The 24,391-nt window shown below is 41.8% G+C and overlaps 1 protein-coding gene across 1 annotated transcript in view; it reads left to right on the top strand.

Moving 5' to 3' along the window:
- The window catches only part of SYNE1 (spectrin repeat containing nuclear envelope protein 1), a 468,360-nt gene that overhangs the window by 198,745 nt on the left and 245,224 nt on the right, over positions 1–24,391 (top strand). Inside the window, exons 34-49 of the mRNA XM_045009096.1 lie at positions 520–618; positions 3,800–3,987; positions 4,100–4,223; positions 5,016–5,182; positions 6,227–6,380; positions 6,675–7,303; positions 8,117–8,296; positions 11,942–12,092; positions 14,463–14,621; positions 15,863–16,045; positions 18,484–18,585; positions 19,448–19,651; positions 21,092–21,299; positions 21,859–21,971; positions 22,694–22,899; positions 23,848–24,003. Coding sequence (XP_044865031.1) covers positions 520–618; positions 3,800–3,987; positions 4,100–4,223; positions 5,016–5,182; positions 6,227–6,380; positions 6,675–7,303; positions 8,117–8,296; positions 11,942–12,092; positions 14,463–14,621; positions 15,863–16,045; positions 18,484–18,585; positions 19,448–19,651; positions 21,092–21,299; positions 21,859–21,971; positions 22,694–22,899; positions 23,848–24,003 — 3,023 coding nt within the window. The remainder of the gene's footprint in view (positions 1–519; positions 619–3,799; positions 3,988–4,099; positions 4,224–5,015; positions 5,183–6,226; positions 6,381–6,674; positions 7,304–8,116; positions 8,297–11,941; positions 12,093–14,462; positions 14,622–15,862; positions 16,046–18,483; positions 18,586–19,447; positions 19,652–21,091; positions 21,300–21,858; positions 21,972–22,693; positions 22,900–23,847; positions 24,004–24,391) is intronic.

Raw genomic sequence — 24,391 nt, 5'->3', positions numbered from 1 at the left:
GTTTCCCAGTAGAACCCTAAAATTACACATACAGTACCATATTATATTATACAAGAGATTGTATTAAGGTCTATTTTTAGTTAGCTAAGCAGTTTCGAATCCTCCACTGGTAAATTTTGTTTAAAATGATTTAAAAGGTAATGAAATAGACAAATCATAACGCAGAACCATAGTGTTATATGTCTTTAAAATAACAGAAAAATTCTTCTGGATGCTGCAACAGTAAATCAGGTCCAGACACTTGACATCTGAAATTGTCCATCTTCAGTACCAGGTTGGAATGAATATTGTTTGCATAAAGGCCCAGACCTGAAAGGTGCTTAAGCATCTCCTGAAAGCATCTGAGTGCCCTAGACTCCTATTAACTTCAGGAAACACAAAACACCTCACAGGGTCAGGCCTTCAAACTGTAGTTGGCTCTGGATACTTAATTTATTAGCAAACATATAATTTAAAAATGTGTCATTGAATTTGTTTTTTGCAGTTTTTTTAAACCTCTGTTTTGTGTATATTTCATAGGTGCAGCAGGCTGTGTCTAGATTTGAAGCTAAACTGGCTGAGCCAGCTACTTCATGTTTTTCATCAGCGGATACTTACAAAGCTCTTCAAGATCACATGGTAAAAACATGTGCCATAATTGCTGCTTGTATATTTATTTACTAATTGAGGGAACCTGTATTACATTGACCTTCTTACAGAAAACAGAAATAACTTACGGATGAGAGACTGATTTACCTCCATGGGCTATGGAGCAACTGGATCTGGGGAGGAGCATGCAAGTTACTGCTACCAACCCCCACCCTGCTATGCCTTCTGAGGGGTTCTGCCTGAAGGCACAGCTTTTAAATTTGGGCCAGTGTTCCACAGGAGACTCCCTGGGAAATACACGAAATCTACACATGTCCCCAGATAGCCCAGTCCCACAACCAAGTGGGATTTGTCACTACATCTCCCCATCCCTTCAGGCTGACTTTTCTGCTCTTGGGAGGCAGATAAAGGAGTGAAGCAAGCCTTGAGAACTTATAAATTCGTCTGCATTTTAAAGCATTGTCATAAATAAAAGATAAGAAATGCACATAGTTATGAATGTTCCTGTTGAGAAATGTCAAGACATTTTGTCTTGGTTTATAGCAGGGGTCTCCAACCTTTTTCTGCACAAGATCACTTTTTGAATTTAAGTGCAACTCAGGATCTACTTTGCCCCTTCCCCAAGGCCCCGCACCCTCCCTCCCTCTGTCACTTGCTCTCCCCCACTCTCACTTGCTTTTACTGGGCTGGGGTAGGGGGTTGGGTGTGAGAGGGGGTGTGGGCTCTGGGTTGGGGCCAAGGGTATCGGAGTGTGGGATGGGGCTCCGGGCTGAGCCTGGGGCAGGGGTTTGGGTAGAGGAGGGGGTGAGGGCTGCAAGCTGTGGGAGGGAGTTTGGGGGCAGCAGGGGACTCCAGGCTGGGGCAGAGTGTTGGGGTGTAGGAAGGGGTGCAAGGTGCTGGCTCTGGGAGGGGGCTCAGGGCTGGGGCAGGGGGTTGGGGTACTGGAGGCGTTTTGGGGTGTTGGCTCTGGGAGGGGACTGGGGGGTGGGGGGTGCAGGCTTCCACCGGGCGACACTTACCTCGGGTGGCTCCTGGGCAGCAGTGCAGCAGGGCTAAGGCAGGCTCCCTGCCTGCCCTGGCCCCACGCTGCTCCCGGAAGCAGCCAGCATGTCCATGCAGCCACTTGGGGGGAAGGAGGACACGTGGCTCTGCACACTGCCCCTCTCTGCAGGCACCGCTGCTCTCCTCCCTGCAGCTCTTTTTTCCACAGTTCCCCATTCCTGGCCAATGGGAGCTGTGGGGATGGTACTTGCAGGCAGGAACAGCGCACGGAGACCCCTGCCCCTCCCCTTCTTCCCCTTGGCCTCAGAGGCATGCTGGCCTCTTCTGGGAGCGGTGCGTGGCCAGAGCAGGCAAGGAGACTGCCTTAGCCCCGCTGCACCACTGGACTTTTAGCGTCCGGAGATCACGATCGACTGACAGAGGCTCCAGGATCGACCAGTCGATTGTGATTGACTGGTTGGTGACCTCTGGTTTATAGAAATCTATGATTAGGAATGGATTTTCTTTTGTTTATTTTCCCTTTATCGCACTGACTATTCACACCAGACATGGGCTTAAGCAGGAAAATTCATATCTAGAACCAGATTTCTAGCTTCTAGAACTCTCGGGCGCTTCCATTTTGGGTTTCGATGTCGTCCATTGTAAAGATACAGATAATTAGCAAAATTTGGATCTGGATTCAGATTTCAAAAAGCCAAAGTTCAGGGGAGTTTCTTCCAGGGTTTTGGTTCACCTCTCTCTATATATTACATACACATTCATCATTACTTCTCTCTTATTTCCTCTAGGAAAATAAATACAAATCTTTGGTCAGAGCGCCCTTGCAGATATGTGTGCATACTTCTTACTGAAGTCAATGACAGCTGCTTGCAAAGGCCATCTGCAAGGACGATCTAGCCCCTTAAACTGCAAAAAGTTGTAGATAGTAGCAACAACAGAGGTCTGTTTAATGAGGAAAAAATATTGTTGCATGTAGGATATGTAGCCATACACTAGGTGAAATTATTTCTACTATTATTGCTTATTAAGCAGTCATAATGGGCTTGGCGCTTAAGCGTTACTAATGAATACTGTACCATGATAATTTAATCTTTTGAGAACAAATTCTGCATCCTTATTTACCTTAAAATATTAGCATTTCTTTCTGTGCCATTCTTGTTTCTTTTTGAGATATTCACTGTAGACTGATTCTTCTGTGATGTACTATAATTGCATCCTTTTCCACACCTTGTAATTCATTTGATAGAAGTGCTTTGCTATTTCAAGCTTAGGATTCTGTGTGGGGGCGTTCAGAAACATTGTTATTGTTTCTGGTTTGTTTCCATGTAGACATTTTAGCCCCAGTTCTCCTGAGATGGCACATGACAAGGCTGCTTTAAGACTGGCAGAGCTGTTTAGTGCAGGATTCTCTTTGCCTAAGTTAGTGTATATCCCCTGTAACTGTTCTCATGCCTCCCCCCACTCCAGCACATAGGGCATGGCTGAGTGTCCCTACTCTGTAGCTATCCTCGGCTGCTGGAATGACCCCGTAGGGCTATGAGCTGCCAAAAGAAATGAGAACAGCCTTAGGCAGCTGTTAGGGAGTCTGGATCTTTGGCCTCCAACCCAGCCTTGTGCCAAGCACAGCCTGTCCAGTCCAGAGGATCTGGCCATTTCATAGCTGAGTGGGTTTTTCCCTAAAATTGTTTACAAGGAGATTCGTACCCCACGTACTATATACGCTTTGTGTCTGATGTGCTCATGTTTGTTTGTTTCTAATAGAAGACAAATTCTCTGACCTAATGAGAAAAGGAGCATCATGCAGTGGACCTTTGTTGGGGGGCAGAGGTGTTGGAATCCTTTCTCTAATGTCATGCAGGAACTCCATGATCCTTGGGCTGTAGCAGTGCTGCAGATACTGTGCTTCTTTCAGCAGGATTTGTGCCACTGGATCTTGGTAGTTATTCATGTCCTGGCACAGTCCTGCCACTTCCCTGGCCTGCCTCCTAAAGAGTAGCATGGATCAAATCCAAGCACTTACGGAATAATGCTCCATGCCATTCAGGGAGCAAGGAGTCCTCTCTGTGCATAGCTTTTCCCTTCATGTGTTGAGAAACCTTACCAATTTCATGGCCTCCTTTGAGCCCCTGTAGAGGAGTAGGAGTTGGCTCGTGGGTATTATTGTTTGTTTATTAATTTGTGGCTTGTATTTCCTTATCACCATCAACAGGATCTCTGCCAGGCTGTGGGAAAATTGAACAACACTGTGACCTCCCTTTTAGCCTCTGCCCATAAGGTCAGCAACAAAGAAAAAGCTATTCAAGAGGTTACAGTGTTACAGGAGAGATATGAAAAGCTGCTAGGAAGAGCTAAAGAGAAACAAACCTTACTAGAGACTCTGCTAGCACAGTGGCAGAGGTGAGTAACCCGCTCGCCTTTATTTTGACAAATACAAGAGACTTTTCTGCAGATTGTCGAAGAGAACATGGGGCGCTTGAGTCGGTAATGTTCTGTGCCGTGCTTTTGTTAGGCAGGAGAAGGAGCGATCTATCTTCCTGACCTGGTTAGAGAGGTGTGAAACTGCAGCCGGACCTCCAGAGCAGTACGTTTCCGCTGACAGAGTCAAACTGGAAGGTGAATTACAGTCAGTACAGGTAAATTTTGGGATTGAAAGTTAGCCCAGAAGTGTACCTGCTTTTACGGATTGGCTTTTCTGAAGCTTTATAGGAATGGATCTGCTCATTTGACCTCTGGCAATCTGGCTGACATTGAATTGTAGAGATTCACTCAACTGAAAGCGCTTACATTATTATTTATTGATTCATTTATTATCATAGTGCCTAGGAGCCCCACTCATGGACTAAGACCTCAGTGTGCTGGGTGCTGTACAAACTCAGAAAAGATATTGGTGTTTATCAAAGCGCAGGCAAAATCAGAGAGGGGGTTTTAAGGAAAAAAATATTTTTCAATTAGTATATGCTGTTTCCTGGGGAAGAGTTCTACAGGATACCCTACCACCCACCGGGGACTGAGGGGCTTCAGGGTGAGTGTCACAGGATCTTCAGACTGCAGGGCTGTATTTTTTTAGGTCACACACTTGTGTATTTTTTTCATATATGAGAAGACTTCAGAGAGCAAAGCTTGCAGGGGTTTTGCATTCAGAATAGAAATGGTGATTTTGCAGCACTTCCACTGAGTTTTTGAATGTAAAATAAGTGCTCACAAGCAGAGAAATGATTCCAAAGCTTTGCCCTTCAAGAGGTACTGAGCACTTGCTGAGTGTCTAGATGTCCTAAAAACCCTGAACACCTGTAAGGATTTGGTCATACCTGAGTCTTGACTGAGAGTAGTGTGTTGGAGCTCCCCAGCTGACTACAGTCTCACATGTTTATTTGCATACTATGATAAGGTATTTACCCTAAAATGTGCAATCTACTGTTCCCCAGGATTTGCAAGCTGATATTACATCCCATGCTTCACTGTATACCAGCCTGTTACAGTTAAATGAGTCACTGTTCACAACAGCTTCTGAAGAAAGCGCGAAAGCCATGAAACAAGAGTTCGAAGAGCTGGATGGGAGATGGAAAGCTTTACCACAGACTGTTAGCAAGAGGTTTGTGTTTCAGGGTGTCTCTAACATGGTGTCCTTACATGCTCAAAAATAGTAATCAGCAATGCAGATGAAGAATACCCTGTCTCAGTCACAGCTTTACAGTGTGACGCTGGAAATGTCAGGTTTTATGGGCCATATGCTCGCAGAAGTGGAGAGTATGGGAATCCAACAGATCCAGCATGCTGCCTCTGTGACATCATTCTTCTCCTTCTCCAGTGGAAGTGTTGAGGATCTATGTGCTAGGAGGAGGGTGGGGCAGGTGGTGGCGGCAGTATTGTCCCCACACAAATGCCATGGGACTTCCTCATGTAAGTTAACATTGGCATTAACATACTGCTCTTTCCTGCTCGGTACAACGGAACCTTCCTTTTGCGGGGAGGCCCCGGTGTAGCAGCGGGTGCGGGAGCCCCTACCATCTTGACCTCTGCAAGAACCACGCTGATAGCCGCTGTGAATTAGAATCCACTCAGATATTCTTGTCTCCATGGATTCCTCAAGATCCATATGGATCTCAAGTATCCCCTGATTTTGGAGCCTAAACATTTTACTTCTTCAGAAAAAATGCCAACTCTCTCGAGGGGAATATGTATGGAATTCTGCAAGGGAAATCTTGCAGCATTTCTCGTCCCCCTTCAGTCTTCTCCTGCATAGGAAATGATATAGCTGGTTTTTTTTTCAGTTTAGTATGTAATGGCTTAATCTTGAGTATGCCTGTGAAAGGATGAACATCTCTCTGGATTGCTCAGCACCTTTCAGGATGGAGCCCAAAGTGCACTTGCTTGAAGTTACTTTAAACAGAATTGTTATGTCTGAAAATTCAAGTTTAAGATCATGGGCCCATTCCTGCAACCTTTGCTCCCATGAACTAGTTTCTTTCTTTCTTTCTTTCTTTCTTTCTTTCTTTCTTTCTTTCTTTCTTTCTTTCTTTCTTTCTCACCTGGAATGTATTTTAATAGTGTCTAGTCAGCTGCAGTTTTGATTAATCAAAGTGACTCACTCACACTGAAAAGTTAACTTTTCATTTTTATATTTGATATCCTGTAGGATCAGTTTCCTTCAGTCTCTTGTTGCTGAACATGGGGAGTTTGATGAACTGCTGCTCAGTTTTTCAGAATGGATTAACCAGTTTCTTGGTGAATTGCAAGACACTTCTGAGATAAACACAGCTGATCAGCACCCAGCTGTGTGCCACAATCAGGTAAACTATCCAGTTGAAATATTCAAAAATATAAAGAAAAGCATCCTATGCACAGTGCATTCCAAAGACCATGCAGCTAAAACTATGATGAAGCTGCTTAACCTGTTGGAAATCTGATTGTCCATATTACACAGTTCACTTTTTTTGATTGGGTTAATGCAAATCAGCAATGCAGCATTGTTCCTACTGGGTTCTATTTAGTGCTAATTGTACTGAGGAGCTTAATTTCTTTTGTCAAGACTTGTCTCTGAACCTTTGTATGGAAAATCAGTTTGTTTCCTTTCTTTCTAAAAGGACCACTCTATGGAAGTGGAAAGCAAGAAACAGGAACTTCAAAGTCTGAGGGAACATGTAGAAAAGCTGTGTTCTTTTAGTCGCCCAGAGGAGCACCACATGCTACAGGGGAAGGCTGAAGACTGCATCCTGCTCTTCCAGGAGGCCAGTCAAATAACAAGTCGAAGACAAGAGGCTCTGAATCAGCTTGGGGTGTTCCTAGAGTTACATGCTGCTGCATCAAGTGTGCTTGATCACCTGAGGCAGACAGTAGAGACTACTGGAAACATGGATAAGACTAAATCAGAACTGCTGGAGAAAGAACTAAGGGATGTTGTTCAAGATATTAATAAATTAGCACCTGCAGCAATCAGTTTGGATGGAGCCCTTACAAAAGCCCAATATCATCTAAGACATGGAAGTTCTGAGCAGAGGTCGTCCTGTAGGGCTATGGCTGATAATCTGTGCTTAGAACTGGAGTCAGTCCAAAATCTGTTGGGAACCAAACAGAGTGAGGCAGAAGCCCTTGGAGCCTTACAGAAGTCTTTCATGGAACGTAAAGAACAGATGTTAAAGAGCATTGAAGATATTGAGGAAAGAGCTGACAAAGAAGGACTGAAGGAACCAACACTTCAGGCACTACAACAAAGGTAAAACAAAAATCTTAGGAGTACTTGATCTTTGGTGCCTTTTGTTTTTGTTTTTGTTTTTGTTTGTATTTCATAGTATTAGATGTTTTGATGACAGACTACTCCAAAATCATTTCATTCCTTGGGGTTAAATTCACTCATCTAGGTCTCCAGTGGTAGAAAGTCTGCAAAGGAAAAGGTTGCAGTGGTGCAAGTTACACACAATCTGTGCCAGCCAGCACAGTTCCAAAAGTGAGCAGTCTGGCAGAAGAGAGGGCACGGCAGATGCTCTGTTTCAGCACATGCCTCAGATCTCTTTCTCTGGAAAAGCAGATGGTGAAATCCCTGCCACTAAAAGTTGCTTTATCCTGAGAGAATCCATACTGTAAAGTGTCAGTACAAAAACTGCTAGCCCTTTCTTGAGGCACAGCTGTCTCCATTAGCACAGACATTGCAGATTGTGTATTCACACATTAGCAGGGCATGAATGGAACCCATTAACTGTAATAAACTGTCAGATTATAAAGGAGACTGACTTAAAAGGGATTCTAAAATTCTAGAAGAATATTTCCAAGTACACTTTGTGTGGGAAGTGAGGAGAGGGGGCGTATGCATGTGTGGTTATAGAAACAAAGAGGACTAGATTCTGATCTTAGTTTCACCAGCATCAATCCAGTGTAACTTCAGTAGAGTTGTCCCAGATTCACACTGTTACATCTAAAGCCAATAATTGACCCTCAGACATGTTTTATATACAATCTCTCCCTTTCTTGCTCTCATTTCATTTTCAGTGAAGCTAAGAAGTAAATGTGTAACCACTCTTTCAATTTGCAGATTAAAGATCTTTAACCAACTAGAGGATGAACTGAATTCTCACCAGCATGAACTGCAGTGGTTGATGGACAAAGCAAAACAAATGGCCCAGAAGGATATAACATTAGCACCTGAAATTGACAAAGAGATAAATCGTTTGGAAGCTACCTGGGAGGATACCAAGAAACTAATCCATGAAAAGTAAGTAGATTTTGGATATACTTAAAATGAAGAAGAAGGAGTATCTTTCTTTTGGTAGAGGAAGAGAGCTCAGGTATTTGTATATTATTTCTTTTGCTACATCAACTCCAATATACAATAATACCACCTAGCAATCATATACTGTTTGATATCTTAAAAGCATTGTACAAATATGATATAATTAATAAATCCTTTAATTATGTGCTCTTTTGTGCTTTTCTGAACTTACCCTATGGCTGGAAAGTTTGGAAATGTCCATTAAGACTACATGAATATTATGTAATTAGAATGTACATAATGCACTATTTCCCTGCATGCTACCTCTGCAACATGCCAGTCTTCCACTGGCTTGAAACTACTCCTGAGCTTAAGTCTCCTCTGTGTCTGCATATAGCACCACCCTCTAGGCAGTCAGCCCAGCTCAAGATTATGTTTTGAGTAAAATCATAACTCAAGCCATTTGTTAGATCAGAGGTGGGCAAACTGTGGCCCGCGGGCCACATGCGGCCTGTGGGACCGTCCTGCCCAGCTAGTCCCTGGCCACTCCCCTGCTGTCCCCTCTCCTCTGCAGCCTCAGCGCGATACGATGCCAGCTCTGGGCGGCGTGGCTGGCTCTGAGAGGCATAGTATGGAGGTGGGGTGTGGGGGCTGTGGGGGTTGGATAAGGGGCAGGGAGTTCCGGGGGGCAGTCAGGGAGCAGGGGGTGGTTGGATAGGCGTGGGATTTGGGGTGGGAGTGTGGCTAGGGGGTGGGGCAGTCAGGGACAGGGAGCAGGGGGGGTTGGATAGGGAGTGGGTTCCCGGGAGGGAGCGGTCAGGGGACAAGGAGCGGGGGGGGGGATGGGTTGGGGGTTCTGAAGGAGGCAGTCAGGGAATGGATAGGGGGCAGGGGCCAGGCTGTTTGAGGAGGCACAGCCTTCCCTACCCGGCCCACCATACAGTTTCGCAACCCCAATGTGGCCTCGGGCCAAAAAATTTGCCCACCCCTGTGTTAGATAATACTCAGCAGGGCATGGTGGGGTCTATCTCTCTATATACGTATATATTGATATATATTCTCTTGATATATATTCCAGTAATTTTTCCCAGTCTTAACTGCATTTGCATTTGTTTGAAAAGAAAACTAACATTCTCTTAAGGTTTTTGGCTTGTACATTCATTTTTTTTGTTTGTTTGTTTGGGTTTTTTTGCTGAAATAAGCAGTAGGCTCTTTCAAACATGACTCTGGGTTATACTGTAAAATTCCTCTCTCTCCTTCGTACTGACACCCTTCAAATATTTGTATACACGCTGGCACTTAGCCAAGCTATGTGCATTTCACTTTTATAGATTTCATCCTTTGTCAGTCCCTTTATCACAGTCACCACAGGTGTTATGTTCATTTGAATGCACTCTAGTTTCCCAATATCTATCTGGTAACGAGGTGGACAGATCTGAACAAAGGGGAGGAGGAGGACTGAATTTACCAGGCTCTTATACCTATTCTGTCAAGGTCACTACCTGCTGCTCATCTTTATTTTAGGCATGGATAAAGCAGTGGAAGCTCACCTTGAATGGGGGGGGACAGAGGTGAATAGTGAGACCTAAACACACAACGCATTGTACTAAACATGTGGAGCAGGAGGAAGTCCGGATGGCTGCTTGACATGGGGAGTGGGAAGAGTCAGGGACAGTGGGGGAGGTCGGGGTGTCAGGAATAGGAAGGAGAATCAGGGTGGGTGCTCTGTATGGGGAGTGAGGAGAGCTACAAAGACTTGGGGTCCTTTGGGAGGGGGCAGCCAGCTACAGTTTGGGGGCGGGGTTCTGGAGATTTGCGTCTCTCACTGGAGTAGCTGCTCCCAACCCTAACATCCCAGTTCCTGCCTGCTCCCGCTGCGACAGCTGCTCTGGGTCCTGCTCTCACCTCCACTCCCAGAAGTCGTGGAGCCCCATTCAGCCTGAGTGCATAAAACAACTCACTTAAGAATGACACACGGAGATGGAAATATAGATCAGCATTTCCATTGTGGAGGCACTAGCGCCAGTGCCCCCCAGTTCCCCAGATGTCTCAGAGGCCAGACATCACCACCTGGGAACTGAAGATACCATACGTATATAAAGCCATACCTGCTTGCTTAATAATAAATAATAATAATAGTATGTACATGTTCAAAGCAATGAATAGACGTTACCTAACTAATCCACATAATATCCTTTGTGGAAGTATATTTATCCCTATTTTACATATGGGGAAATTGAGTCAGAACAGCCAAATGACCTACCCAAGGACACACAAAGCAGCAAGTTAGAGATAGAGCCAAGAATAAAACATGCAGTTTTAAGAGTTATGTAACTGGGTTATTTTGCTCCCTTTAACTCACCCAACTACAGGCCAGCTATGGCAGCGGGGAAGAATGATTTGGTGGGTAGGGCACTAGACTGGGACTCAGGAGACCTGGGTTGAATTCCCTGTTGTGTCAGACTTGCTATATGGGAAGTCATTTAGTCATTGAGTGCCTGAGCTCTCCCTCTGTACAATGGAGATAACAGCACTTCCCTATCTCACAGGGGTGTTGTGAGGATGAATACAGTAAAGACTGTGAGTTGCTCAGATACTATGGTAATGGGAACCATATAAGTACCTGAAAGTCAGTTTCATAGTGAGTCTTTCTGACCTGAAGAAATAGAATTTTAACTCTCGTTTTTTAACAAATATAATTCTTTATTTTAAGCTGTTTTCCTGTAAGCCAGTGGGGATCTTGCTGAGCATGGTTATTTCTCTGGTGTGCTCCTGAGAAGGAGATGAACTCAGAAGTGACCATCTTTCACACTTTGTCATCTGTGGCTCTCAAATTCCTTTTGTCAATGGAACACTGTTTATAACAAAGTAAATTATATAAAGGAAATATGGGCTTCCTGTTCTGTCTGACTCCTCCTCGTGAAGAGCTTGAATTGATTGAAAACTTCTATTGAACCTGAAGTTCCCTGTCTAGGCAGGGAAATCCAAAATAAAATCATAAGATCCGGCTTCAGCAGCAAACTGTTCCCTTTTCCAGGTGAATGGTCTCAAGCCAGAGAGGTTTGAAACAATATTTTAAACTTAAGAAAGAAAATATTTTGACTGAAAAATCAGCGAGGCTGGACAGGTCTCCCTCTTCTTCAGCCTTCATTTCTACTTTTTCCTTTTTAACCAAGAAGCTTGAAATCCTTCACCGAATTTAAGTTAGTTGATACAAAAGGTTGAAAACGCACAATCAGAAGCCAGCACTGTGGTTTTCAGACAGAATGGCACATGGCACTGTGGTTTTCAGACAGAATGGTCCAGTGAGTACAACACTGACTGGAAATCAAGAAACCTGGGTTGTACTGCCAGCTCTGACCTGCTGTGTAGCCTTTGGCAAGTCACTTTGCTCAGGTAGCCCACCTGTACAATGGCAGTGAGGGATCTTTCCTTTGTGAAGTGCTTTGAGATTGATGAATCCAGAGTGCTGTATAAGTGATAAGGATGAACAAAACCGCATAGATCCTGCTGCGTTAACATTCTAACCTGATTCCCCTGGGCCACTCTGGAGGAAGGCCTCCCTGACAAATGCCTGTGTCACAGCCCCAGGATTCACAAATGTCAGAATGAACACCATTCTTTCAACACAGCTATTTTCCATTACAGACAGGAGCAGTGCTGCGTCCTGGTTGATTTGATGAAAGAATATCAGTGTTTGAAATCAGCAGTAACTAAAGTCATAGAGAATGGTGACAACGTGACTATGACCAAATCCATTTTGAAGGATCAGGAGGATATCAGAAGGGCTTTATCAAAGGTAATTCAGATATTTTCATTTAAAAATAACTGAATGGATCTTCGGTTTCAACAAATTTGGTTAATCATTTCTTTTTGTGTTTGAAGAGAAGTTGGTCTCTGATCCTTGCTTAAAGTTCCTTGCAGTATTGGGTGCCAAATCATCTCCCACTGAAATCAATGGTAAATCTCCTATTGGGCTTTGATGGGGGAAGAATCTGGCCATTGTGCACTCTGCATATTGTGCAGAAAAACCTTTCAATTTGCAGGCATCTGCTTTTCTATTGTTTTAAGTATATTGTACATTCCTTTAGTGATTTTAAAGGTACATTTATATATAAGGAGAAGCTGTGCATAGATACTGGAGATGGATACGCTACTCAAAAGGCACTGAGGAAGAAAATGCCTAACATGTTTCTAATGCTTTACCAGAATAACCTCTTGGATAATTTTTTGTTCATCTGAAAACAAAATGAAAGGACAAGCCGATAACTGAACTTTGGTCTCTTCCATGACAATGCAGGGCACTGATACTGCAACGTCAGCAAATTAGCCTCTGTTTCTGAAACATGACACATTCTCTGTCTCCTTCCCTCAGCAATGGGATTAGTCTATAGGCGCCGACTCCATGGGTGCTCCAGGGCTGGAGCACCCCTGGGGGAAAAATGGTGGGTGCTGAGCATCCACCGGCAGCCCTCCTATCAGCTCCCCCCTCACACCCCCAGCGCCTCCCTCCCGCTGGTGAGCCCCATGGAGCAGCACCTCCCGCTCCGTCCCGTCCTCCGCGAACAGCTGGTTTGTGGCATGCAGGAGGCTGGGAGGGAGGGGGAGGAGCATGGACGCGGTGCGCTCGGGGGAGTATGTGGAATTGGGTGGGAAGGGGTGGGGTGGGAAAAGGCGGGGTGGGTGGGGCCTTGTGTGGAGTGGGGACAGAGCCTGGGTCAGAACCGGGGGTTGAGCATCCCCCGACACTTTGGAAAGACAGCGCCTGTGGATTAGTTTATCCAAAGTGATTACTTTGATACAGTACTGGACACGGAAAAGTGTCAAGGACTTTGGTTCCCTATATTCCATACACTTCATGAATTACATTTATTAAATTTCCAATTCGGCTAGCCTGAAGTCACTCTTAAGCCTCAACCCGCCTTGAGAGTAAGTTCTGAGTTAAACTCTCTCCATTCATTAGAAAGTGTTTATTTTGATGGGAAGCCTGTAGTGGATATATTGCAAAATCCTCATTAATATTTAGTAGTCAGCACCATAAAACACACAATACTAAAACATGTCTCTTTATGGGCTATGTTTTATAAAAATCATACTATTTGGAATTATAATTCAGATAATCATCCTGTTAAAGTGAAGTTCTCTGAATTATAACTTCACAAACTGTTGCATAGAAGACTTTTAGTCCATAGTGCTACGTCTATTTTACAAAGGGTTTATTTTATTTCTATTTAGTTTATTTTGATGTTGCTGGTAACATTTTTTAATATAAGCCTTATGACAATGACCTCCTGACAACATTGGCCAGAAGAACATATGCAGGAGTTTGCAAGATACCTCATACAGCCATGCCAGCATGTGTCAACCCTCACTTGCAGCACATTCTACATGCACGTCTGTCTGAGGCTCTCAAAGCACTTTTTAAACATTAGTGAATTATGCTGCATGACTGTTATGTGTTTCTGTTATCCCCATTTTGCAGGTGGGAAAATGGTGGCTTGGAAAGTTTGTAAATTATTAGCCCAAGGTCCCACAGCAAGTTATTGCAGAGTGGGAAAACAACCCAGATCTTGTAACTCCCACTCATAGACTTTATGGCCAGAAGGGGCCATTGTGATCATCTAGTCCAGTGGTTCTCAAACTTTCGTATTGTGACCCCTTCCACACAGCAAACCTATGAGTGCGACTCCCCCTTATAAATTAAAAACACTTTTTTTATATTTAACACTATTATAAATGCTGGAGGTGAAGTGGGATTTGGGGGTGGAGGCTGACAGCTCGTGACCCCCCACGTAATAACCTTGCAACCCTCTGATAGGTCACGACCCCCAGTTTGAGAACCCCTGATCTAGTCTGGCCTTCTGCTCATCACAGGCCACAGAACCTCACCCACTCAGTCCTGTAATAGGCCCATAAGCTCTTATTGCATAACCACTTATGTATTTTAACTGTCAGAACATTAATTTCTTATTCCACTTATTCCAAGAACTACAGATTGCCTTGTCTTTAGTGACACCGACAACTGTTAGTAAGAAACTAGAATAACTATAAAACACATTCCATATGTTCAATGACTTTAGGTCTCTAGAGGTGGATGGCTGGGGAGCTGAATTTTTATTTATTTATTTATTTATGACTGCATTAAACAAACAAATATTTATGTTTACAGCATGAAGCTGTCAAGAATGAACTAAATGACAAGCAGAAAGAGCTGGATGCCTTCACTAATAAAGGAAAACACTTGCTAGCAGAGCTGAAGAGAATTCATAACTGTGATCCCATGCTGGTGAAAACAGATATGAACAGTACTGTGGACAAGTGGCTGGATGTAAGGACAATGAATAATGTTTTCCTCATACGGCAGACTCAGTTTACAGTCCGAGAATATGTTGCAATGTGTGTGCTTCTCTTAGGAACTGAAAATACTTTTTTTTTTTAACTAAAGGTGACTTTGGAATAAATCTCAGAGGGCTAAATCATGAGTATTTGGGGTTTGGTTTATACCTACAATATGTGCTCATATAAATATATATTAGGTACATTTACTAGATTTAAAAAAAGGCATTTTATGAGGAACTGACTATTTGGATGTAATTTAGTATAAACTAGACCAGTGCACAGTTCTGTTGGTGTCTGAAATATGTGTAAATTTGGACCAGGTCCTCATCTGCTGTAAATCAGTGAGTCTCCATTAAAGTCAATGCAGGTACTCTGATTTACACCAACTGAGTATGTGGCCCATCGTATATTACGAAATGTAATATTTTAAGATTTCATATCTATAGAACTTTATTTGCAAATCCCCTTATGGTTTGAAATCCTTCTGAAGCTCTTAGTGAGCTGCTCTTTTCTGTTCTTGTACCATACATTTGGGATTTGCTCAGATGAAAAATTCCTTAGCGTGCATGATGAACTGCTCCCTACTTACCTCCTGACCCCAGGTTAGTTGCAAACCTCATGAGTTTTGAAAACCGCAGCTTATTTAGCTGAGACTGCTAAGCCATTTGAGGTCCCTAGATGGGTTTAAGCAGAGGTATGATGCTTATTTGTAGTCAAAGAAGGGAAGCTGGGAAGGAGAGAGAGAGAGAGAGAGAGAGAGTGTGTGTGTGTGTGTGTGTGTAGAGAGTTAATCTAAAAGAAGGTTCATGTTTGGATTGAGACTTGGGTTTTTTGGACCCATTTCATCCCTCACTATTAATGAACCAGTTTTGATGTATCAAAATTGGCTCTAAGGTGAATTTTCAATGTTTGGTGGGGTTCTAGCAATATAACACATTTTAAAGTCAATGGATGTTTGTTCAGCTAATTCCACTTGCAACTCTTTCCCTAGTCAAAGTATACACATTCACAGGCATTGGCATGTACTGGTTTATTTCAGTTTTACAATAAATAAACCTAAAATGCAGATAATAAAGTCTTGCTGTTCTGAATGTGTTTCTGTCTGTAAAATAAGAGACCCGAGGTTAGGTTTTCCAGTTGTTTCTGAGCTACTTTTCCTGCAATTGGTTCAAGCTTAAAGAAATATGAAATTAATTATTAAAGATATTGATGTCTGTCCCTCTCCAACAGGTGTCAGAGAGGACTGAAGACAATGTAGAAAAGTTGAGTGTAAGCGTGTCTCTATGGGATGATGTGCTCACCATTGGAGATGAAATTGATGCATGGTGCAGTAATGCCATCTCTCAATTGAATGAAGGTATCAGCAACATGAACAGCAGCCAGAAAATGGAGGCCTTCCTGAAGGAATTTCAGGTGCTTACCAAAAAAAATGATGCAAATGTTTGAAATGCTTTAATTCAGAGTCTCAGCTGGTGTCAATCAGCATAGCTTCACAGAAGTAAGTGAAATTATGCCGATATACATCAGCCGAGAATCTGGCTTTTTTTCTTCTTGATCTTTTGTTCAGTTACACTATTACCAAACATAGCAACCCATTAGGGAGAATGTCAAAAATCTAATAGCTATATCCCACCCTCTTTTTGAGACTGTCTGTTAGTATCAGAACTAATACCGATGTACCTTGGAATTAAACTGCATTTAAACTCCGTCATTATCTTTCTTGTAACCATGCCTCCTTTTATTAGTCTTGTCAGAAAATTAAGGATGGGATTTTGAGACAGTCAGCATTGGCTTTACTCTAGTCCCATTGGAGCTGATGGGAGTTTTACCATTAACTTCAATAGGAATAGAGTTAGGCCAATGCTGAGCACTTTTGAAAATCCCAATTTAAAAGTCAGATGTTCCTGTAGATACAATGAAGGTGATGTGTGCTGAAGAGTAAAGGGCAAATTATTTGGGCTTGGTCTGATTTCACTCAATATGTTCAGAAACTAATTTAGTAAAATAAGAGCAAGCCCACTTACGTGGACACTCTTAAATTGGTTTGAGTGCCTCAAATCCCTTTTGCTGCTGATTCCTTGCAGCAGCCTTTCTTGCAAGTCTCACTCCATGGTAAATCTCTCTGCATATCTGGAATGTTTCATTACTTTATTAGAGCTATGCCTTAGTCACACAGCAGGTGGTGGATCCAGTGTTGAAGTTCACTAGTACTCCATTTCTGTGACACTGTGATTACCCTGCATTAACAGCAAGTACAGCAGATTCACATTCATTAATAATACTCTAATGCATTACTTTTCCTTTTGTCTAGAATGGGCTGTTAAATAAGAGTTGATTTAATACATTAGACCAGAGATTCCCAAATTCTGGTATGTGACCATTGGTGGCATGTGAGCTTGATGGCCCATTAGTTCACTTCTCAACAATTTTCTAAGAAGGTGGTATGTGAACCAATAAAGTTTGAGAGCCACTCACTGTATTAGACTCTAAATCCTAGAAAAGTGAAGGAGCTGTGGTACTACAGCACTCCCTTGCTATGGGTATTTAGGAGAACAGTGTTATGTCAAAAATATACAGCAGGTCCATTGTAGAATGGGCTTCTTCTACTCGTCTGGAATTAATAAAAAAGATAGTGATCATGTATTAAACAGATAATAAGTTTGTATTAGTAATACAGGTAGATAGTATTAAATGCTTCAAAGGGAATGTATTTGCTTCGATTACATTAAAACTGTATTCGATAGTATCCATTTCTCACTGGGACCAGCCAAACAAACTGATTTTGCATGGAACCAGATTGTGCCCAGGCCTCAGGTGTGCAAGGGACAAACTGAGCTCAAGAACTGTACAGGAGTTGAGTACAGTGGATGTCTTTACACTCAAGGAATGCAGGAATTCTGCACAGCTACCACTACTCTGCATTGGCTTCTGCAAGGGAGTGAGCAGGGCTGTAGCCCATTAGTCCACCCCACCCCCCGCCTGCCCCCTATCTGACCAGCCAATAGAGAAGTCTCAGCAGCACAGAGAGAAGCACACTTTGCAAGTGCCACAGCATCTGCATGTCTCAGGAGCTCTGGAAGGCATTGTCCATCCCTCAAGCACAAGGCCTCCTGGAATTTTTGCTGAGGTGGTTCTGCACCACCTTAATGCCACAATTTAGCTCTTAATGTACCTCTTCTAATCAATGAGATCTGTGTTAATTTAATGTTCCCTGAAATAGCATGCATATTTGTATCCAAAATTTGTTTGGTATTTCAGATCTCAGGAAACTACAAAGTGAAAGTTATGAGTTTTCTCTGTAATTTTTGAGAAATAAAATGTTTCTCTAGAATTTTCATCGAAATATATAGAATAAACTAGAGATCCTAACATGTCAGTGAATAAAAGGCAGTAGTCCTATTTCAACTCTCTTTTCAACACAGAATTTAGTTCTGCATTTGACTTTTTTTCAGAGCTCAGTTCTCTGTAATAAAAAACAGAGGGTTGTGCATTATACTCTGTATTCCATTAAGTGGAACCTAATGACCATAATAAATTTTCCAGTCTCATAAACAAAGGCATTCCCATTTTTACTGAGCCACTTTTCAGAGACTCAAGCTGTTAATCATTTTAAACTCTAAAATGAGCTGTGTGGTTTTTTAGTGAAATGTCTGAACTTAATATAAAGAAGGAAGAAAGTGAAGTATTTTTGTGAGACAAGGAAACCAAGGGATAATGATGTTTAACTGTGTTTGAATAGCTAAACTTCTTTCTTTCTTTCTTTCTTTCTTTCTATTTACTAAGCACCTACCTATAGCTTCATTCAGCTCTTTATGATCAGTATAAAATATTTATTACATTCTCTTTTACAGTCTGAAGTTATAGATAAAGGACAGAAGTTGGAGCAGCTTAGTTCAAAAGTTTCAGATCTCAAAGAACTGACCAATAGTCAAGAGTCAACTGCAGATCTTCAGGTAAGATATAGGTGTCACTCATCACAATCTGTATCCTTCTGAAATTGTGCCCCTTCTATAGCCTTTGTCTATTTGGGGGAACATATTACACTTGCTCTTATTCTGATCATTTTTCTTCCTACTGAGAGAGTTCTAAATTAGTTACTGACATTGTTTCTGAACAAAATACTGTAGAATACAGAGAAGTTGAAGTTTTATAAGCACGTGCCACCATCTGAATTTAGATATAGCTTCTTATTTGAACAGTGGTGTTGCAGTGGAGCATAATTATGTTGGCCTACTTTACAAAACCAAGAAACAGCACTTTGGATTAGAATCAGTGCATCAGACTAGTATCAGAGGGGTAGCCGTGTTAGTCTGGTTCTGTAGAAGCAGCAAAGAATCCTGTGGCACCTTATAGACTAACAGACGATTAGAATATAGAATAATCAGACTAATTATTATTAGAAATTGGCCAAAACAGGAACCATGAATCCCCATTTACTGTTTTTTTTTATTTTGGAGGTCTGATTCAGATGAAGACTCATTTTGTTTAATGACTCCGATGTTGAATCTGCAGAGAGGGAGACTAAATTTTTAATTTTTTCAGAGTTGGATGGCCATTCATTCAGGGTTAAATTTTGGCTCTACTGAAGTCAATGTCAAAACTTCCATTGACTTCAGTGGAGCCAGGATTTCACCCTCAGTGTCTGCCATTTTCATTTACTTTAAAGATTTGTATCCATTCACATAAAAAAAAATGGGCCTCACATCTCACTTTCCTTTTTTTCCATCTGTTATACCACGTGAACTGCCCATCAGTTACAATATTAGGCCCAAGTGATTCACTGTAGTGCTCTAATGTATGAAATTTTGGATTTAGTTCTTAGAAGCAGATTTAAGGCAAAAACTGGAACATGCCAAAGAAATGTCTGAGACAGCAAAAGACACACTGGAAGATTTCAGTGCTCAGAAGATGCAGTTATTAAAGTTTATAGATCACATGACAGACTGGCTCACAAAAGTAGAAGAGTCACTGTTAAACTGTGCTTGTAACCAGGATCCCAAGAGCCTAGGTAAAGTGAAGGTAAGTGTTACAGAAGATATACTTTCTATTGCATAGTGGCTCCTGTATTTAACTCTAGCATTGCTTTATGTGATTGGTCATAATGGCAGTCAGTTTATTAAAATGTACATGTTAATTTTAATCTGATCAGATTAAAACTATCTATTTTTATACTTTAGGATATCAATGAAGAACACACAGTCGTATTTTTAAAGAAATGAACAGCATTTCTGATCTTCATTTTTTCTCATTGTATTGCAAAGCTTTTAGAGAAATGAAATGAATAGCAGTCTCTTTTATTGTGACAGGAACTAATGTTGTTTCATCAAACTGTTTTCAGGCATTGCTTTAGAATATATGCTATCCTGTTTTTTGCCCTTCTAATTGTTGTGAATTTGGAGCTCATGCAATTAAGGGGCTAATAGCTCTGATAGAACTCAGCATAATATTAGGTTCTGCCCTAATGCACCTCAGTTGTCACCGGCAGCAGCTTCGCTATCTAAATCCTAGACTCTCCGTGAATACTGACTACCACGCATGGCCATATCATGACAAACAGCATGGAAGTTTTTGTGGTGTAAATAAATAGCAATTCTGATGAAACTTCAGTTTTGATATAAATTTAGCTTTGTATGCTGTTCCCCAGATGGGTAAAGGCAATGCTAATGATCCTCCCACTCTCTCCCAAACTCGCAACTCACATTGCTTTCCTAATGTACCTTTGACCTGGGCAGAAAAATGCTGACAATACATTTTTTTGCTGGAATCTGCCAGTTTGTCAAAATAGAAATGTTTTACAGAGATGGTTTGATTTTTATAAAGTTCTGATGGGACACAGACTGGGGCCAGTGAAACCCTGTCAGCCATGCAGGTTTTGATCAGAAACTGATCTGCTTTTCTGCCAGCTTGCCCACCTGGCTCCTCAGCAGCTGGAGTTAAAGACTCCAGTGCTTCCAGAGTCCATGGCTCTGGGGCAGCCCACCGGATGGAGCTCCATCTCATTTAACGGAAAATGTCCAAAAAAATTGTTTTTTTATTCCAAAGCAGAATGAAACCAAATTTTGAAATATCAAAATCCTCCATTAATGGAATGATCTTTCTCCACACAGCTCTATTGTACCCCAAATGAACCCTCACTGTTGACTGCAAATAAACATTATTTTCAGTTGTGCTTTGAAAAAGTATATTTAAAAAAAATGACAGTGATGAATGCTAAAAAGAGCTATTTTTCTGTGCTGATTTGACATTCTCTAGGAGCCATCTCAGTTGGGAAATTTCAGGAAATTGTATAATCCAGTACCCTGTTCCTCAATTCCCTCCACAAATTCCTTGCTGCAGAGTGCTCTTGGTAGCTGCAATTAGTGGCTGGATGAAGGGCAGAGGAGCAGGAAAGTAGAGGAAATAGGCAGCTGTTTTGTTTAGCTGGGCGGGTCGCACTGACAATGCAATCTTATCCTTTAGGAAACACAAAAAGAGCTTCAGCTCCAGCAGAGCAGCATCGATTCGACTCAGGAGAATCTCAATAGCCTGTGCCGCAAGTACCACACAGTAGAACTGGAGACTCTGGGTTGCAGTGTCACTTCACTGATACAGAAGTATGAAGCTGTGACCCAACTGTGTTCCAGAACGCAGGCCAGCATGCAGGACTCTCTGGAGAAACACATCCTCAGTGAGTCTGAGTGCTTGTTAAGATGAGCCGTTAGACTGCAGCCATGAATCAGACTGCCTCAGAAGAGTCTGCCAGAGAGTGTTGGTGGAAAGTTTCCATTGACATCATTTACAGTTACACTCTTGTTCTTGTATAGAGACTTTCATAAAAGTGCTTTCACCAAATGCTAGTTTCAACGTCTGTTGCAAACTGAAGGATTTACAAAAACAAAATTCAACCTCATTTAATACACGCAGTCCTCATGACAGGAGTTCCAATTCAGCCTTCCCTGATGAAATCCTCCTGTGTTTCTCATCTTCCACTTAGTCCCATTATAATCCCCCTGAAAACATCTCTTTATAGGACACAAATGCTCTATATAGTCTATCACCAAGGCCAGTCTCATGGTGCCTGATGCAAAGGCCACCAAAGTCAATAAGAGTCTTTCCTTTAGCTCCAACAGGCTTTGGATCAGGCGCCTAATGAGGGATGATAAGATATCTGCACTGGTATTTTGGATTGTACAAGTGTAAAATGACTTTTTGGAAACTTGTTCATATCTTCTGTTTCTTTTTAAAAGCTTCGATGCAGGAATTCCAGGAGTGGTTTTCTGGTGTGAAGGAAGCAGTAAAAGAGTCGTCTGATAGGTCTGGGGACAGCAAAGCCATAGAAGCAAAGCTGCATGATTTGCAGGTAGAGATATCAGATCAAGAGGTGATAATTAGCTACTTTTGGCAATTTGCATCCATGTCTTATCTAATATATATCTACAGAAATCTGACAAATCCATTTTTTCTAGAAAGAAAATATCAAAATGGCTCCAAATAGCAATAAATTACTGTACCACATCCAAAAGATGCCAACCAAATGTATTTCAGCTTGTGGGATTTTTTGTTCTGTTCAAACTCTTCTTGCTTCCTCTCTGCAAATTTCTATATCCTATTTTCTCCTTTGTCTCTGTCTTCCTCTCACTCTGGCCCTTACCCCTTTCCTATCTGTCCCTACAATATCTTTCTTTCTTCTTCCCACTCCTCCACACTTTATTGCTCACTCCTTCATTGAGATATACAATGATATGATATATTAGGACTTCCTTGATCTGTCATGGAAAAGAGCATAAACAGGGCAAACGCTGCTCCAATTCTTGTAAATAACCCTAATCCCTAAAATGTCTGCCCATAGTCTTGGAAATTACATAAAACAGGCAGAAAGGGCTGGGGATGTATTGGGAACAGACAGGAATTGTCCATTCTATCCATCATAGATTTTAATAAAATGGTCCAGTTGTAATCAGTTCCACTGCTAGACATTGGCTCTGAACTTCATGGAGAAGTCTGGTCATCCCTAGTATATACAGTGCTTCCTTAGCTATTGGCTAATCCTGCTTGTTTAACCTGTACTCTTTTCTCACACAGAGAGTGTTGGACTCGATTAGTGAGGGACAGAACAAACTAGATGCTGTCTCCAAGCAAGGAGAAAATGTGTATGCTTATTTATCCAAACCAGTTGTGAGCAGTATCCAGGAGCAGATAGCAAAGTCACACCAGGACTTCCAGGGGTTCCTGAAACAATGCCTGAAAGATAAAGAGGCTCTGGAAGACTGTGCCTTAGAACTGGGAAGGTGGGTTATTTCAACAGAACCAGATGTGCTGCAGAACGTTATTATAAAATGGCTTGGAGGTGGGGCACTACAGTGAATGCTTAAATTTTCAGACTGTGAGGATATAGATGATGATTTGAGATTAAAACTTGCAGTTAAAGAAGTAATAACTATGGGCCTGTTCACCCCCTCCTCTGGAGAGAAGTTCAGAGATTCATCTCTGCTAATAATTTTGGAGAAACAATTGGGCTCTGTATGTTAGATTAAACAAACTCAAAAGCCAAAGGCTCTAAGGTATTTATTACCTCAGAATATGTTTACTGCTAATGTAACAGGAAGAGCATTAATGGGTAGTTGGATGAAACAGCAAGATTAGATCAGATGGAAATTTCGTGTGTGCCTGCATGCACATTGAAGTAAGATTTTCAAAAATAGGAAACTAAAGTAGACTCCTAAATCCATGGCCTTATTTTTCAGAAGTGCTGATCATCCAGAAACTCCTATTAACCTCAATGGGATCTGTTGGGTGCACAATACTTTTTAAAGTCTGGCCACTGTTTATGTGCCTAAGTCTCATTTTAAGAGCCTAATTATAGACATCTTTAAAAAAAAAAAAAATCTTGGGTTAAATTTTAATTACAAGCAAGATTTGGAGAGACTTTTTTTAAGGCTCCTTATCTTTACTGAATATAGTAATAAATACAAGCACTGTCACTTTAAATTTTGGAAGGTTCTTTGCACACCATAATTCCCATGATCTTGCTGAACATTTTTAGAGCCTTGCTGAGTATTTTTAGATTAGTAGTCACTGCAGACATATGCTGTGTGTGACGCTCTCATTCACTAAAAATTAAAGTGGTATCCAGCCTGCTTTTCTGCTCTACTGGGTATGCATTATATTGTATAAACTCAATAGTATCTTTGCACACCTAGGAATTCCTTTTAAAGGGATACTTTTCTGTTCTGTAGCTTTGAGGATCAGCATAAGAAACTGACCCTGTGGATCCGTGGAATGGAGGAAAGGATAAATACTGAAGCACTAGGAGAGAGCAAACAGCACATCCCAGAGAAGAAAAATGAGGTGCAGAAAGTGGAAAATTTTCTTGAAGAGTTACTGGCTGCAAGGTATAAAAACACCTTTTCTAATGTCCTGTTGCCAGCATTCTTTATTCCTTCTGTTCAGCCATAGTTAAATGAACTGACTGGGTAGTATGAGAGAGAGGTGCTGGAGGATGCAGTTTGTCTGAGGAACAACTTACAAGAGGCTGCGTTCAAACCGTTCCAGACTTTGGGGAAATCTGAATTTGAATCTGGATCCAAACTTAATGGCTTAGGCTCATTTCTATTTAAGGGGAGTTGAAGTAACTTTGTTAGTAAAGATGATCTGCACAGCACTACAGCACAGCACCCTCAGCTTTAGCAATATGGTTTAGATGTCCCCCAAAAGTCACACTAATAGTAATAGTCATCACATTGTCCATTTAAAAACTTTTTTGTTTTATTGCTTTTGCCC

Source organism: Mauremys mutica, chromosome 3 (genome assembly GCF_020497125.1).
Source record: "Mauremys mutica isolate MM-2020 ecotype Southern chromosome 3, ASM2049712v1, whole genome shotgun sequence".
NCBI lineage: Eukaryota > Metazoa > Chordata > Testudines > Geoemydidae > Mauremys > Mauremys mutica.
Note: the sequence above shows the minus strand (reverse complement) of the source record. Positions and strands in the feature narration are given on the sequence as shown.